Source organism: Lynx canadensis, chromosome F1 (assembly GCF_007474595.2).
Source record: "Lynx canadensis isolate LIC74 chromosome F1, mLynCan4.pri.v2, whole genome shotgun sequence".
NCBI lineage: Eukaryota > Metazoa > Chordata > Mammalia > Carnivora > Felidae > Lynx > Lynx canadensis.
In genome coordinates this window covers 68,038,888-68,055,406 of record NC_044319.2, presented here as the reverse complement: position 1 = coordinate 68,055,406, position 16,519 = coordinate 68,038,888, and the positions used below count along the sequence as shown (strand labels likewise).

Below are 16,519 nucleotides of genomic sequence, written 5' to 3'. Positions count from 1 at the left end.
GACAGGGGGGGGGGGGGTGGGGGGGGGGGGGGGGGGGGGGGGGGGGGCGGGCATCGGTTTCATCAGAAAGGGGGCACAGGCCACACGTGCTCACCTGCTCCAGAGCCACCGGTGTGGGAGGCGACCTGCGCGCCCACGGTCCTCCGAGTGGCTGTGGGTCGGCGGGCGCGCCATGTCGGCGCGGGGCTCCCCAGAGCAGCAGCAGGCACGTGTCAAGGCTGAGTACGCGCCCGGCTCTGCACCGGGTGCCGTGCTACGGGCAGGGCCGAGATTCCCTCTTGCCGTCTGAGAAGTGAGTTTCAGATCCAGGAAACTCCCTGAGGACCCCCCACCACATTCCACCAAGTCGGAACTCAAACCCAGAGCCCGAGCCCTTAACCACCACGCTGGGAGGTCGGCCGTGCCGATGCGGCACAACTCTGGGGACAGAAGTGCAGCGGGCAGGGCCCCCGCCAACTCGCCATGAAACGGCCCCCACGCCCTTGTCCCTGGTGCAGGCATCCTGCTCCCTGCTTCCAGCCTCCAGGACGACACGTGGCCCCAGCAACCCTCCCGGGCCTCCCTGCTCCGCTCCCCTCCTGGCCTCTGCACCCCTCAGCCCCGGCTCCTGAGACTCCTCGTTCCCAGAAAGGCCGCTGCCCGTGACGCTCCCATTCTGGTCTGGTTAACCCTCGGGGACCGTCCGCAGGGAGCCTCCCCAGCAGACGCTGCGGTCGGCCTGGGTGGGTGGCACCTGGGTGCGGGCCTGGCCGAGGACAGAGCTGGAGGACGGTGGCCTGTGTGGTCTTAGCAGTGGAACACCACAGACGCACATTCGGTGGGGTCAGAAAGCTCTGGGACGGGGTGGGGGTCAGCGCCAGGGCCCTGCCCTCGTTTCCGAGCCGGAGAACCAGAGGCCCGGAGAGGTGAAGGGCCCTGACGACAGTTGCACGGCGAGTCAGAAGCAAGAGGGAAGCAGACCAGCCTCTCTGTAACACTCACTGCCGCTCACAGAGCCAAACACGGCCTCACGTCGCCGCGGTAGGAAGCTGGGCCTCCAGGGTGAATGAAGAAGGCATTTCCAGAACCAGGACGGAGAAGCTTTTGGAGGTTCCCTCCCTCAAACCCCCAGCAGAGGCCTGTGGCAGCTCAGCACAGGGAGGCGGCAGGTGCTGGGGCCCTGGGCTCTGGATCTAGAACCATCTCTCCTGAGAGGGGCACCTGGCACGCCCACGCACCCCTGTGCACCCCGCTTCCCACCTGCGAACAGAGCGGCTTGTAGCGACCCCAGGGCCACGGTGGGGTCGCGAGGAGCTGAAAGCACGGAAAAACCGTGAGCAGTGGACAAGCCGAGCCCACGGTCGCCCCCAGTGGGCACCCGGGTGGCCGGTACGGAGGAAGAGGCCCCCCGAGGAAGGGCAGGGGCCAGAGCCCGGGGCTGGCGCCAGGTTTGGGGGGCGGGGAGCCTCACGGCGAGGGCTCTCGTTCTGTCTGTAACCCCCACACCCGCCCTGTCCATCATCACCCGGGGGCAGTACGGCCAGGCCTCCAGCACCGCCCCGGGGCCTGTCCACCACCCCACCCGGCACCCAGGCTGCACCTGCCCCGCTCTCCCCGCCCCTCCCCGGTACAGTTCCCTCCCTCCCAGTGTGGGGCACGCGGGTCTCCGGCCTGGCCACCTAGATCTGTCTCTCTGCGGAATCATAAACAGTTTCTCTGGCAGCAGCAGGCGAGGAAAGGCCTCAACTCGGGAGTCAGATGGGCCGAGGGCCCCGGGTTCTCACCCCAGCACCGACACCCACTGACGGCGTCGGGCCTGGGGACTTCTCTATGAGGGGACGGGACCACACCCACGCCTCCCAGCACTCCAGCCAGGACAGAGGACAGCCATCGAGGCAGAGCACAGAGCGGCCCCTGCCTCCCCCTCGCCCAGCGGCCGGCACAGGGCCAGCCCCCAGCCCTCCTCCGGCACCCTTGCCTGCAGCCGAGCCCCTGGGGGGCCGGGTGGAGCCCGGGGGCGCCGCGGAACCCTGGCCTCCTCCTGGCCTCCTCCTGGCCTCCTCCTCCAGACTTTCCTCGCAGAAGAAAAGGCCCAGAACTTCCTCCCCGCGGCTCCGGGAACAGCGTGGCCTCCCAATCCCCCCCTCATCATTTAAAGAGGAATGACTGATTCTTTCCCTCTCCCTTCGGGGTTTGGAAAGAGAGAGAAGGAAAACAGGTCCGAATGAAGGGCGGGCCTGACGCTGAGCCAGCACAGCGGTGCCTCCACGCTGCCCCCTCACAACCTCACTCTCTCATACGTACTCATTTTCTCCCCCAAATGTGCTTTACAATAACTGCCACAGAACCAAAGCTCTGTCTTCTGATTTTACATTTCCATCCAGGCCGTGGCTTCTCTACGGCGGTGACTCGAATTTCCTTTCGGTTTGCGTTGCTTTACCTTCAATGTCTTGAAGTTACCTTCGCGGTCTTTGGACCGCGGCCTCGCCAGTGCCCCTCCCCGAAAGCTCTGTGAGGGGCAGGCGAGGGGGTCCCCCAGCTTTCCGATCAGCCTGCACAGCAGACAGGCCCAGCGATGGACGCTGCTTGGGGGGCAGGTGGGGGGGGGGCAGGCACCCCGAAGTCCCTCCCGGACGGTTACAAACAGCGTGACGATGCCCAAGGGGAAGCAGGTACTGTTGAGTCGTCCCCTCTGGGGTTACAAACGTTTGACTCAGCCGTAGGCCTTCGCGAACCTCATAAATAAGGTCGCCACCACCCTGGGTGGGAGCAGGGCCTCGCTTCCACGCTCTCAGAGCGGCTCACGAGTCCTCCCTGGGCCAAGACACTCAGCGTGACCTCGGTGCAAAACAGACCCCTGGCTCCGACCCTCCCGCCTCCTGCCGCCGTGCCCTGCAGGCCGTGACGCAGGAGGGTCCGCGGAGGGCTCCGTCCCGTTCAGCAGCGCCAACACACCGGAAACCACAGGCACGGGCACCCCGAGGCCTCTGTCCGCAAACACGCCACCTACCCGCCCAACGCGGCTCCCGGGTCTGGCAGGAGGCGCGGGCCGGTCACCCCGCCGAGCCCGGCTGCCCCTCTGCCCTTATGCAGACAGGGGCTCCCCGCGCAGGGACCCGCGAACCTGCTCAGTCATCCGGGCTGGAGGCCGAGGGTGGACCCCCTGACCTCTGTGAGGTCAGCAAAGACACCCCACAAGTCGGCCCGAGGGGACCCCGTTTTCTTCGCAGCGCGGACGGCCAGGAGCCCAGGCCCCCCTGGGCGTGCGGAGAGGCCTGCCTCCCCCCCACCCCCAGGTGTTCTGAAGGAGGAAGAGCGCCGGAGCCGGGGCGGGGGGGAGGCCACGCGTGGGAGGAGATGGGCCAGGGGGACCCGTGGCCGCGGCGGCCCCCGCAGCAAGGCCAGGCAGGGGCAGCGGGAAGAGCAGCGGGGCCGGGCAGGCAGTCACCGGCGCCCCGGCAGCGGTCCCTGCGAGGAGCCCCCACGGGACCGGCCAGCCGGGGCTGGGGGCTCCTCGGCTCTGGGATGGAGGGGGCCGGGCCCTGTGGTCCCGGTGCACACAGCACAGCCGGAGGTGTGCCTCAGACCAACTCTGGAGGAGCACGGAATGCCAGGGCGTCCCCAAAGCATCGCTGCCTCCGTCCTGACGGACACAGACGTGACAGACCACATCCCTGGGAGCTCTCGGCGGGACCTCTAACCCCGGCCCTGCCACGTTGTCTGCTACGGGGTGGGGGGGACTCACGGCCCCACCCCTCCTGCCATCTGGACCCTGCTTTGGCCCACCTCCCGCCCCCCCCCCTTTCCTGCGTCACCTCAGGCTTGTGAGGAGGGGACCGAGGACCACTCTGGCCGACTTCTCACCTCCTCACTCTGGCTCCCTTTTGCATGAACTCTGAGCCTCAGGGCAGGGCCAGGTTCCGACTCCAGACAGCCAGCCCCACGTGCAGATTCTCCCCCAGCAACAAGTATCGGCCAAAGACGCAAAGGGGGGTCCGCAGCCCCGTGGAGGAAAACAGAGAGCTCCAGAAAGCTGCGGGTCTGGCACCCGTCAGCCGCCTTCATCACTCGGGGAAGCAGCGGGGACCCCTCCGAGGGCCCGTGAGCGGGAAGCCCCCCACCCGTGCACGGCTACCAGCCCGCCCGGACTACGTCCACACGGGTCAGCAAAGCCGACCGGACACCCAGAGATCTCCGGCGAAAGAGAGAGCAGCCCAGCTTTCCCGGCTGGCGACACTCCTTCCTCGCCCAAACCCGCTGGCCACGGTAGAGCCTGGGGGCAGACGTGCCCTCCCTACCACCCACCCGCGATCGGAGGTGCTTCCAGCCCCTCTCAGAACTTCTCCCCGACAAGACGCAACTTCTCGCGCCACTGACGAGCGTTAGCTCCCAGTCTGTCAAGGGCCCAGCTGATTCTGGAGCCAGAGTTGGTGGGAAAGACCTCTCTGCCCTCATCACCACTATTAATAACAATGACATGAGGCCCCGTGTTGGAGCCTTACACTTAGCAAGTTCGCTCTCCCCACCGACAGCTGGGGGACCGGCTCGCAGAAGTTACATGGCTTGTCCGAGACCACAGCTCTGGAAGCGACCGAGCTGGGATTCGACCTTCACTCTGATTCCCTAAAACGATCCTGTTTGTGTCTGGGACGAGAGGGGTAGCCGCCTCCCTCCTCCTGGGTCCACGGGCCCGGACACGGGAGACCCCAGGAAATGCTGCTTCCCGAATGACTCCATGCACAGACGGCAGACGGGAAGCCTGGCGGGCAGGGGAGCGGGTTAAAGGGAGCCTTGTTTCTACAGCCAGGGCTGTCCCAGGGGCACACAAGGCAGCCACCTCACCGGCTGGGCCCAGCGGGACCTTCCTGGTCATAACCCCTCGTGCCGCCTTGAGCGCCAGCGGTTTAGAAGCGGGGGACACCAGCCCGTTGGCCCCCTGACCCTTGCTCCACACCAGACCCCGCCTCCTCCGGCTCCGGGTGAGGCCCTCTCCCTGCCCCGGCCCCTCTCCCGCCAGTGGCAACCCTCCTGTGACATGAAGACCACGCGCACAGACCTGCCCCAAGCCGGGTCCTCCGAAGAGCTCCGACCCCGGGGGTCACTGGGGTGCTGGTGTCTCCCCTTCCCCCCACCTCCTAGTCCCGGGGCCCTCATCATTCTCCCTCGGTGACGGCTCCCGGTCCCCACGGGTGGCTGGAAGGAGCCAGAGCCCCGCCGAGGGGGACAGCCCCTCCCCCCCCAGCGCCCTCCCCCCCCCCCCAGGCGGCCCTGAGAGCTGCAGCCTTCGGGCATGACTAAGTGAGCTGTTACTGCCGGGAACCCCGCTCACTTCTGCTCTCTGAGGGGCTCAAACCCCGTGCTACGGACATGCAGCCAGCTGGGGCGGCCCCCTCTGAGCAGCTGGGGCCCTGGGGGACCCTCTGCGCAGAAGGCAGTCTGGGTCCTGGCTACTCAGGTGGCCTGACGGCTCTGCCCGTGCCCTGCTGGAGAGAGAGGCTGGGGACAGGGAAACCCGATCAGCACCTCCTAGGTTTTTGCGGCTGGATCTCAACAAGGAATGTGACAGCCCCACAGCAGCTGGGCCCAGCCTGAAACAGGCTCTATTTGAAACCTCCAACAGCTGAACCCCTCCCAGCCACCCCCTGCCCGAAATGACAGATAGGAAGAGAAATCCAAGGGACAGGCCAGCACGCACACATGCACTCACACACCCTCCTCCCCAACAACAAATCGGGGGTGAGGGGTAGAGTGGGAAGAAATCCGCTTGTCCAATGAGTGCCCGGGTCCCCCGAGCCCTCCAGCCCGCAGCACGAGGGCCCCCAGCAGGCCGAGCGTGGCAGGAACCCACCTGCCGGGAATCACCACCACCACCACCCCCACCCCCACCCCCGCCCCCGCCAAAGGCCGTGATCTCCGAGCCTGAGGCTGAAGCCCAGCCACCAGCCGCCCCGGCTGCGCACACGCTCCACCTGACTGATCCGGGAGCCCTGTCAGCCCATCTGAGGGAGAGGTGCTCCCCGGGGCTCAGGCCACGGAAGCACCCACCTGCTCTGCTGGGGACACCTGTAGCCATTTTCGTCAGGCGGCAGCAGCTTTATTCTGAGTGCTCTCTCCCGAGGGAAAGGACCGCGGGTTCCCTCCGCCCCTGTTTTCACCCGTCCCCCCCCCCCCGGGAGGCTCGGGTCACGGGTGCGTTTCTATTTTGCCCAAAGTCTGTCGGGGACGAGGAGGAAAAGAGAAACTTGGGAAGAGGGGGAGAAGCCGCAGAGAAGGGACAGGCATGGAGTCCCCACCCCCCACCCAGACATTTATTTCTCTTCCATCCTCGGGAAAATGGAGTGGAGCAGGGCGGGAGCGGAGGGGGAGTCGCGGGGACTGGCAGGCACATCAAGGCAGAGTGTAATTAATTGGTGCGTGAAGCCGCTGGGCTCCGCTTTGGTTCGCGTGAGCCAGGAGGAAAGCGGTTTCTCAGAAGGGACTCTTTCAACCTCCCCGGCACAGAGTCTGCAACAGACACAGTGCACGGGGGGTGCTCCCCCCAGAAGGCGAGGAATGAATTCTCCCGGGGTTGGGAAAGCAAGCCAAGTTCGAGCGCTCCATCTAATTGAGCAAACGCCTCTCCCCACCACCGCCCTCCATCAATCTTCTCTCCCTTTCCTCTCCATCCACCTCTCTCTCTCTCTCTCTCTCTCTCTCTCTCTCTCCCCTCTCTCTCTCTCTGTTGCTACCTACATATTCCTTTTGTTCAAGGTATAAAGAGAAGCTGCAGCCCTACCTTTGAGTACAAACCCCAAGAGAGCTCGGTCTCTATCACCATGACAACAATTCCAAACATCCCAAAAATCAGAGCATAGTCACTGAGACGCTTCCTCTTTTCGAACAGGGCCCTCCTGTGTCCCAGCTTATAGCCAATGTTTTGGTTTTTCCGTTTGTTGGCTTTGGGGAAGGTGGCGCTGCCGGCGGCGGTGGTGGCCGGGCCGGGGCCGGGGCCGGGGCCGGGGCCGGGGCCGGGGCCGGGGCCGGGGCCGGCGTGCTGGTGGTTGTGGGTGGCGTTGGGGGGGTGGAGCAGGGTCTGGTGGGTATGGTTGTCCTCCCGGGAGGAGATGATGATCTCCGGGGGGTTGCCGGGGCTGAAGAGCTGGAGGGGCTGGCCTTCGGGCTCGGCCTCGATGAGGTTCCTCCGGGAGGCGCTCAGCCGGCTCAGGGGCTTCATGACCCCCCCGCTGTACTTGCAGGAGCTCATGGCGATCTCCGTGAAGGGGTTGCTGTCCCGCCGGTGCGCCAGGGGGCTGGCCTGCCGGTGCCGGCCGCCGCCAGCGGGCCCACTTGTGGCTGTGGAGCTTGGAGAGTGGCCGAGCAAGTGGTCATTGAGATTGAACTGGCTGCCTTGCCTGGAGGAGGGGCGGAGGGCAGCGGTGGAGTTGGCCGAAGGGGGGCCCCTGAGCGTCGTGGGTGAGGAGTGCGGCAGGCCGGGCTGGACGGGCTGGCTCTGGACCTGGGCGAGCAGAGACAGGGGACGCGCTGGCTGCTGCTGGAGCTGCTGCGGAGGCTGCAGCAGGGGTCCCGGGGGCTGCTGGGGGGCTGCTGGGGGCGGCGGCGGCGGCGGCGGCTGCTCATCCCCGGACGACGGGCAGGGACCCTTGGGGTCTTCATCCAGGTCCCCCACCCCCGAGTCATGGAAGTGCCCAGAAGTGTCCATCTTGGGGCCTGGCTGGATTCCCTGCGGCACAACCCCCCACCCCAAAGCCACCCTCGCTCCAAAGATGTCCTCAGAGGCAGCCGGGCATCCAAGCCCCCGGCAGGTGTCCTGGCCCCGTCTTCGTTCTCTGGCTCCGGTTCTCTGGGGCTGCCCGGGGTCCAGACGCCGCCACTCAGGGGTGCATGGCCCTGGGCAGGAGGGGCCTGGGGCAAGAAGAAGCGGGGAAGGAACTCCGTCTCAGGAGGCGGCCCTCTGGGAGCGCGCACGGCCAGGCTCAGCCTCGCTCCTCGCGGGCTCAACAGCTCTGCTCTCCCCTCCCGCGGCCAGCGCTCCGCTGCAGGCCCAGCCCACTTGGTGGCAGCGGGGCTCATTGGCTCGGCTCGGGGCGCCGCCGCCTCCTGACTCCGCCCCCGCGCGGGCTCCTCCCCGGGGGAGGGGCCCGCCGCCCCCCCCCCACCCCCCCCCCCCCCCACCCCCCACCCCCCCCACCCCCGGCCCGGGCCGCGCAGCGAGGGCTGGGAGCTGTAGTTTCCGCCGCCCCTCCCACCCCCACCCCCACCCCCCCACCCCGGGCCGGCCCTCTCGGCGGCGACAGGTGTGGCACAAGCCCGCGAGGCGACGGGGACGTGCGCGCGCGCGCGCGCGCGGCGCGCTGGGGAGGAGGAGCGGGGCCTCGCAAGGAGGGGGCTGCGCACCCTGACGCGGGGGTGGGGCGGGCAGGCCGCCGGTCGTTACCGGCCAGGGTCGACCGCAGGTCGACCCCAGACGCCCGGGGACGTGGGCCTGGTGTCCCCAGTTCACAGCCTGGTGCTCCGAGACGTTGAGCTACAGCTCCAGGGGTCACAGAGCAGACGGGCCCCCCAGTCTGCCGACCCCAGGCGGGTAAGCTCACCCGCTGAACGCCGGCAGTAAGCGTGCAGGCGCCTCTTTGTGACTTCCACCCCCCACTTCAACCCCGTGCAAATGATGTCATCATTCTCCTTTTACAGATGAAAACCGAAGAACAGATCACACGAGCACAGGTAAGTAAATTGCCAGATGTCACCGGGCCGGTGGAGGGTGCTGGGATTTGAACCCAGGTCGGTGGGACCCACAGCTGCCATCCCGTCTGCCCGGACGCCTTTCCACTGTGCTGCTCAGGGCAAAGCGGGGCCTCCACGAAGCGGCCCGCGCGCTGGGAAGGAACCAGAGAAGGTCTGCAGGAAAACTGGCCTTCCCACAGCAGGGCGTGTGAAACAGCAGCTCCCGGGCGCCGCGGCGTCACCACGGCGTCTGGCAGGAAGACTGAACCCCCCCCATCCCCACCCCCCCACCCCCCGCCGTGGCCACTCCCCCACCTGATCTGCCCTGTGGGGCCCTGAGAGTCAGAGCTGGGAACAGCTGCCCGCTTCCCAGGTTCAGAGCCATCATCAAGTATCGATTAAGCTCCCACTGTGTGCAAAGGGAGTTCCAAAGGGATGGGAGCAGAGCGGAATTCATTTCCCCTTCTAACCGCAGCTGATTTAGGGATCCCCGGGCACAGCCGGGGTTTCAGAGGGAGAAATGATTTTTCTGTCCAGGAAGGGGAAGGGCAGGAGAGCCATACACCCCGGTATGTGCACACATGTGTGTACATAGGTGAGCGAGCACTGGCCCACAAGCATGCTCGTGTGCACACACGTGTGCACGCGCACACGCATGCACGCACACACAGTGGGTTTCTAAAGCAGCCCTCTTGAATGCCGAGCTGCAGGTGGACAGAGCTCCCAACAAACGGGCCAGAGAGCCCTCTGCGTGCCGGCCTCACCTCTGCAATCCCTGTTGGCTGCGATTAAGAGCTAAATATTACTTGTAATCTAAGCCACAACCCCAGAAACCCGAGTACGGCTGCACACAATAATCCCGATGGTTGTTGTTATCACCAGCGACGTGGTCGTTCCCCCTGCACCCCCACCCCGCCGGCACCAGCCATAGCGCCGGGGTCAGACCCGCGCCTGGCGTCTCCCGTGCTTGCCCATGGCCGTGCAGGCCCTCCAGAGCCCACCCGCCCTCCGCATGCCCTGCCCTGCCCTCCCTCCCCTTCCCCTCTGTCTTCTTGCTCTTCTCCCCCCACCCCCATCCCCAGACAAAGCACCTGTTAGGCTTAATGATTTCCTAATAAATTAGTTGTTAGTAGCAGAACGTGCCGTTAGCATCGGTTCTCAGCGCCAGATACAGCATCTGGGCTGTGAGAATCATTTTTCAGGGCCAGGCTCCTGGGCATTTCCGTGCCCCCTCCGGCACCGTGACCTGCCTCCCGCTTCAGCTGACCCTTCTGGGCCAGCCTCCCGCCTCCGATCCTCCCGGCTGTGCCCCCTGGACCCAGACAAGGACTGTTAGACTATGTCCTGCTGTCACGGACAGCGTGGGGGGACCAAACTGTGCCAGAGCCGAAGGTCCACTGCAGACTCTTCTGGAAATGGCTGGAGCTGGACAGCGGAGCCACGGAATCGGCTCCTCCGCGCGGCCGCCCTGTTGGAGTGGGGAGGGCGCAGAGCCCGGGCTTTAGTGGCCGAGAGCCCAGGCTGGAGTCCCCTCTGCCACACGGTGGCCGCGCGACCACAGGCAGCTAACTGCCTTCTGATGTTCAGCTTCCCCCTCGAACAAAACAAGATAAAAGTGGGGTCCCCGCCTCTCGGGGTTGGGGGGAGGGACAGATGCGAGCGGGTATTCGCGGGCCAGCCCACCGGACCACACTGGGAGCGGCTCAGCCCGGCCCGGATGGCATCAGCTCCCCCACCCTGGCCTGCCGCCCCGCCTGCCCTCCACTGCTGTGGCCGAAGCCCCCCTGCTGGGAAGCCCCAGCCCATCCCCCAGCCCCCAGCTACACCCAGGTCCTCAGAACAACCGGTGACTTGGAGCCATCAGCCATTCTACAGAGGAGGAAACTGAGGCAGCAGGCGGGTTTTAAAATTTGCCCGCGGTTACTAACGGGGACCTAGTGGCATGGCCAGAATCCAATCCAGCCCCAAAGCCCCAGCACTTTCCACGTGTCCCGAAATCCACACCAGTAGGGCTCGGTCTTCTTGGTATTTATTAAACTAAACGTGATCACAGGCAGCCCTCAGGAGCTTATGGTCTCACCACAGAGGCTACACTTTCGTGGATGAGAAGGAGCCGCGACCGAGATCCCAAGTGTGGTGTAGACAGTACGGCTCGCTGAAGGCGGAGGTAGCACCCTGAGGCTTCGCGGGGGTGGTGGCGCTTGAGCCACAGGATGGGCTCCTTCCTTCAGGCGAATCGGCCTCCTCAGTCTCCAGGCGCCTCAGAGACGCCTCGGGCTCGGTCCCAGCCCCCTGCAAGAAAGTAAATATCGCAAGAAAGCAAGCCAATGAATTTTCTGGCTTCCCCCTGCACATAAAAGTTATGCTCCCTCGGGGCGCCCGGGGGGCTCGGTCGGTTAGGCGTCCGACTCTCGATTGCGGCTCAGGTCATGATCTCCAAGTTTGTGAGTCCGGGCCCCACGTCAGGCTCTGTGCTGTCAGCACGGAGCCTGCTTGGGATGCTCTGTCCTGCACGCTCGCTCTCTCCATCTCTCTCTCTGTCAAAAATAAATAAACTTTATTTTTAAAAAGTTATGTTTACACTACACTATAGTTTACTAAGTATGCAATAGCATCATGTCTACAAAAACCAACACATATACCTTAATTTAAAAATACTTTATCGCGGGGCACCTGGCTGAGTCCGTCAGGGGGCATGTGACTCTCGATCTCGGGGTTGTGAGTTCGAGCCCCATGCTGGGCATAGAGATTACTTGAAATCTTTTTGAAAAAGGCTTGATCGCTAAAAACTGCTAACCATCGTCTGAACTTTCAACAAGTCGTACTCGCTGATGACAGATCACCATAACAAGTGTAATAATGAAAAAGTTTGAAATGTTGCAAAAATTACCCAAAGAGGACACAGAGACACAGAGGGAGCAAACGCTGTTACGAAAATGACACCGATAGACTTGCTCGACCCAGGGTTGCCACAAACCTTCCCTTTGCAAAGTAAAAACATGGAGTATCTGCAAAGCTCAATAAAGCAAGGGACCATAGATAGAGGGGCACCCGTTTAGAGACGAAGGCCAGCGGGTGCGGTGGGGCTTCTGGGCTCAGGGGAAGCGAGTGAGGCTGCACTCACCAAGCCCGGGAAGGAAGAGACGGCCTTTGGCCACCAGCCCCACACCAAGCTGCCCCTTGCCCCCACCTCCTCTCCACTCGCGCCCCACCGCCTCCCCCCTTAAGCCCCAATAATACCCGCTTCCAGGTCCTCCGCCAAGCCATGCTTCCTTCTGCCTGGCGTGCCCTTCTGTCCTCTTCATCTAACAGGTTTCTTTTTGCCCTTCAAGAGATGACTCACAGGCCTTCCTTCTAGAAAGCCTGCCCTGAGCTCCCCAAATCCAGATCAGGGGCCCTTCTTCTATACTTTCACGCCCTGTGCTCTGTCCCCGTCTTTATCAAGCAGTGTGGCTGTTACCTGTTTGTGTGTCCTTTTCCCCCTTGACTGTGACCTTCTTGAGGATAGAAATGGTGTCTTGTCCATCACTGTATCTGCAGATCTTGCCCATAGTAGATGCTTCATAAAGGTGAACTGAACTGAAATTAAAATCCAGGAGAGGTCATTCAGAAGCCAACAAGAGGACATTGTAGTATTTTCCACAACAAATAACCACCACGATTTCCCCGTCAGTAGAATGAGTGACGTAGAAGAGATGATACCTAAGATCACTGACCTTAAAGTCCCATAATCCGTGGTCTGTGGAAACTGTTACTGCCAAAGGTAGAACTGTCTGAAAATGGGGTTAAGGAAAGTAATGATTTGTGGCTTATATGGCTGTCTTTCCCACTAGACTGTGAACTCAATGAGCACAGAGAAGGGGCCTGATTTTTTTCTGTATCCCCAGAGCTAAGCAAGGATATACTCAATAAAGGTTTATTGGATGGATGGATGGATGAGGGATGGGTGGATGGAGGGCGGGTGGATGGATGGGATAGACGGATGGAATTTAGATATAGGATAAATAATAATGAGTTTTTAGAAAGTCCCATGAGGAGTGCTTGGGTGGCTCAGTTGGTTGAGCATCTGACTAGATTTTGGCTCAGGTCATGATCTCACAGTTTGTGATTGAGCCCTGCGTCAGGCTCTACACTGTGTGGAGCCTGCTTGGCATTCTCTCTCCCTCTGTCTCTCTCTCTCCCCCCCCCCAAATAAATAAATACACATTAGAGAGAGAGAGAGAGAAATAAAATAACAAGACTTGGCATTTAAGGGATATCCTTAACCTTCCAAGGAGAGACAGTATCAGAAAGTCAACCACACCCTCCCTCAGGCCCTGGATGGTTGGGGCATCGGACCAAACAGCTTACTAGCCCATCCAGGTGCAGTCATTACCATGTTCTTATCTAGAAGCCTTATTATTTTAATAATAAAAGCAACTCCACGGTCTGAACAGCACTTGCACATGAAATACTCCATCCCGGGGCGCCTGGGTGGCTCAGTCGGTTAAGTGTCCGACTTCGGCTCAGGTCACGATCTCACGGTCCGTGAGTTCGAGCCCTGCATCGGGCTCTGGGCCGATGGCCCGGAGCCTGGAGCCTGCTTCCGATTCTATGTCTCCCTCTCTCTCTGCCCCTCCCCCGTTCATGCTCTGTCTCTCTCTGTCTCAAAAATAAATAAATGTTAAAAAAAAAAAAATTTGAAATACTCCATCCCACCTCCCAGCAGCCCCGAAAGGCAGGTCAGGAAGGCTCTAGTGCCCATCCTTTATGCTCTCACTCCGCAAACTAATAGTTAGAAAGGCTTAAGTGACTCACTTGGGTCACCAGTTAGTCGTGGATTTGGGCCTGGATCCCTCTGACCCTAGACTCCCGCTCTTTCCCACTCGTGCCGCTGGGAATGCCACCCCCACCCCACTCCGTATCCAGTCCTACTGGAATTTAAGGAGAGCACTCAAAGCCGTCCCAGACCTCCCCTCCTCTGCCCCTTCCCCCAGCGTGACATCGTCCCCTCCTGAATTCCCTTAGCACCTTCCTTGTGTCTTTCTGGGGACGCCTTCACCTCACACCTGGTGCTGTAGCTGTCTCTGTGCGTGTCTTTTCTCTGTGTGTAATTCACACCACAAGCCCCTTGGTGACAGGAGCTTATGGTGTACATTGTAAGGCACACACACAACCCTGCACCTCCCCCAACCCCCCCTCCCCACATGCACTCAGACCTGCACGGAAGCAGGGAGCGAGCGGGTCTGCAGACACGGGAGTTCAGGGCACTTTGGCCCCGGACACGTTGCTTGCCCTTACCTGCCACTGGCCATAGGAGGCACTGACCGGTGAGCGAAGTTCTCCTGAGTCCCCGAATGACCAGATGCCCGGGCGGGGGGCTCACGACTAAAACCCGCCCAGCCTTTTCCAGGCCTCAACAGAGAACGGGTAAGGCAAGGCCATGGCACCCCCCACCGGCAACTCCCGGCCACCCGTGGGTGCTGGCCCCTCAGCACCACACTGTCCCCTCCAGCCTCCTGCTTTGCCGGAGAAAAACCGAAACCTCACCCGGGTCGCTCTGATGGGGACACCCGGCGCAAGGAGCCACGCCCTGGGGCATTTACTTGGAGCCGGGCTCCCGCTCCGGTGTTTTCAACGAGCCAACGGGGTAAGGTTAGCGTCCCATTCTGCGGACGAGGAAACGGAGCTCCGGTTCCGGGAAGGTGGCCGGCTCACTCTTGTTCTCAGGAGGCAAGACGCCCGCTCGAAGCCAGGTCTGCCCACTCACCGGCCACCCCCTGCACGCAGCCACCGCCGCCTCCCTCCTGCCCCAGCTTCTCCGTGAACCTGCGTCGGACAAAAGGAGCGGGAAGGCGGGGGTCTGTGGGGCCGACGGGGCTCCTGCGGGTCCGGGCGAGGCCTGAGGATGGTGCGGAGCCGCAGGGAACGGGGGCTCGGCCCGTCCGGCTCAGAGCCACCACGGTCCCGCCCGCGGCACGCCAGCGGGTGCCCCGCTCTGAGCGCACAGACCCGGCCCGTCCGTGCCTCCCTGCACAACTGCTTGTGAACATCAGACACGGTTAAATGCGTCTGCGGCAGCTTTGGTGGGGAAAGTGGCGCGTCCGGCCAGATGAGTCAGTCCGGATGCCGCGTCTATTTACGTGAGGGGTCAAGGCTCAGAGCAAAGGTGCGGACACCGTGTCTGGAGAGAGGGCACGAGAACTGGGGAGAGAGAGCACTCTGTCGCCGTGCTGTGGCCGAGGGAAGGCCCCTGCAGATCCCTGCTTGGCCAGGGCACGGCTCTCAGCCTCGTCCCAGAGCCCGTCTGCCCAGGACGGACAGGGCCCGTCCTGGGTCACAGGGGTGTGTCCGCTCGGGCGCCACGCTGCAGTAGCATGGGTGAGGGCACCCTTGCCCCTGCAGAGGTTCAGCCTCCTGGGGTCAGGGTTTCTGTCTGCTTCCATCCCTGGGGCCTCCCCAGTGCCTACAACAGTGCCTGGCACAGGGCGTGCTCCTGGCCCCAGTCCCAAGGGCTCAGAGAAAGCTAGCACCTCCAGCAGTGTCACGGGCCCAGAACAGGCACCCGAGCTGCCCCGGGGAGGGCCAAGGCCCCTGGTGCGGAGGGACGCAGTGGGCCCGTCGCCGCCGCCCTCGCTGGACCACCCTCCTGAGTTAGGGCACCGCGAGATCCACCTCTCCCAGGGGCCCGGCCGGCACCTGAGGCCTGAGCCCTGGACGCCAGCTGTTGCCGTCGGCCCCTCCCCAGACCCCAGCTGGCCGGTGGCAACTAAAGCGGGGAGGGCCCGGGGGTTCGCGGCCCGGCTCCGGCCCGGGACTGAGGCCCAGCGGGCTGGTTGGTGCTCACCAACCTGCCCCCGCCCCTCCGCTCACGCGGCCTGCCGCGGTTTGTGGGGAGTGTGGCACCCTCTGCTGGTGGCAGGTGCGCACAGCTCTGCACTCCCTGCTCCCGGGAGGCGCGCGGGGAGATCCCAGGCAGCACGCCCCCCCCTCCGCCCGCCAACCACCTGCCTCCTTCCGTGGAGGCCCAGGGGTGCGTCTGGGGCCGGGATGCACCCTCGTGAACATTTCGCAGAGGTAGCTCCTCCTGGCAGGTTCCTTGACTTTTCCCCCCTTCGGGGAAGAATTACCCCTGCTGCCACCCTCGGTGATGCAGGAGGAGAGGGCGCAGGGGCCACGGGCGGCCTCCAGGCCCCGCCCTCTCAGCACGGACGGCCTCCCTCTCCGAGATGGGAGGTTGCCTAGGCCCACGAGGGAGGTGAGGACAAGGGACAGAGCCGGGGTCCCCTCAACGGGCCTCTGCTCGCTCGCTCGCTCGCTCGCTCGATTGATTGATTGCTGCACGGCCCTGGCACGCCACCCTGGCCCTACCTGCCGGCTCCCCCCTCCCCCTCTCCCCCCCCCCCCGCCGCACCTTTCCCCACCCCTCCCCACTGGCTCCCCCCTCCCCGCCAGCTCTGCCCTCCCCGCCAACTCTGCGCCCCCCCCGCCAACTCCCCCCTTCCCCCGCCCCCCGCACCTCTCCCCACCCCTTCCCACTGGCTCCCCCCTCCTCACCCCTCCCCGCCAGCTCCCCCCCCCGCGCCCCTCCTCCCCCCTCCCCCCCAGCTCCTCCTCCCCCTCCACCCTCTACCAGCTCCCCCCTCCCCCCCCCGCACCCCTCCCCCGGCTCCCCCCCTCCCTTCCTGCGCCCCTTCCCACCCCTCCCCGCCAGCTCTGCCCTCCCTGCCAGCTCCGCCCTCCCCCGCCCGCGCCCCTCCCCTCCCCCCCGCGCCCCTCCCCACCCCTCCCCGCCAGCTCCCCCCCCCGCGCCCCTCCTCCCCCCTCCCCCCAGCTCCTC

General features: G+C 63.9%; 1 protein-coding gene and 2 long non-coding RNA genes across 3 annotated transcripts in view; 1 reads left to right on the top strand and 2 right to left on the bottom strand.

Moving 5' to 3' along the window:
- The window catches only part of KCNN3 (potassium calcium-activated channel subfamily N member 3), a 90,427-nt gene extending 82,527 nt beyond the window's left edge, over nt 1–7,900 (bottom strand). Inside the window, exon 1 of the mRNA XM_030302506.1 lies at nt 6,755–7,900. Within this exon, the coding sequence (XP_030158366.1) occupies nt 6,755–7,678 (924 nt within the window). The 5' untranslated portion in view covers nt 7,679–7,900. The remainder of the gene's footprint in view (nt 1–6,754) is intronic.
- A 554-nt stretch (nt 7,901–8,454) lies between these two features.
- Nucleotides 8,455–9,679, top strand: LOC115505100. The gene is made up of 3 exons (XR_003965917.1): nt 8,455–8,560; nt 8,668–8,700; nt 8,819–9,679. It is a non-coding gene; the product is annotated as an uncharacterized LOC115505100 (long non-coding RNA).
- A 1,100-nt stretch (nt 9,680–10,779) lies between these two features.
- Nucleotides 10,780–12,471, bottom strand: LOC115505337. Its single transcript, XR_004343132.1, has 3 exons — nt 12,417–12,471; nt 12,161–12,279; nt 10,780–10,992 (listed from the first exon to the last, which is right to left on the bottom strand). It is a non-coding gene; the product is annotated as an uncharacterized LOC115505337 (long non-coding RNA).
- Between the last annotated feature and the right edge of the window lie 4,048 nt (nt 12,472–16,519).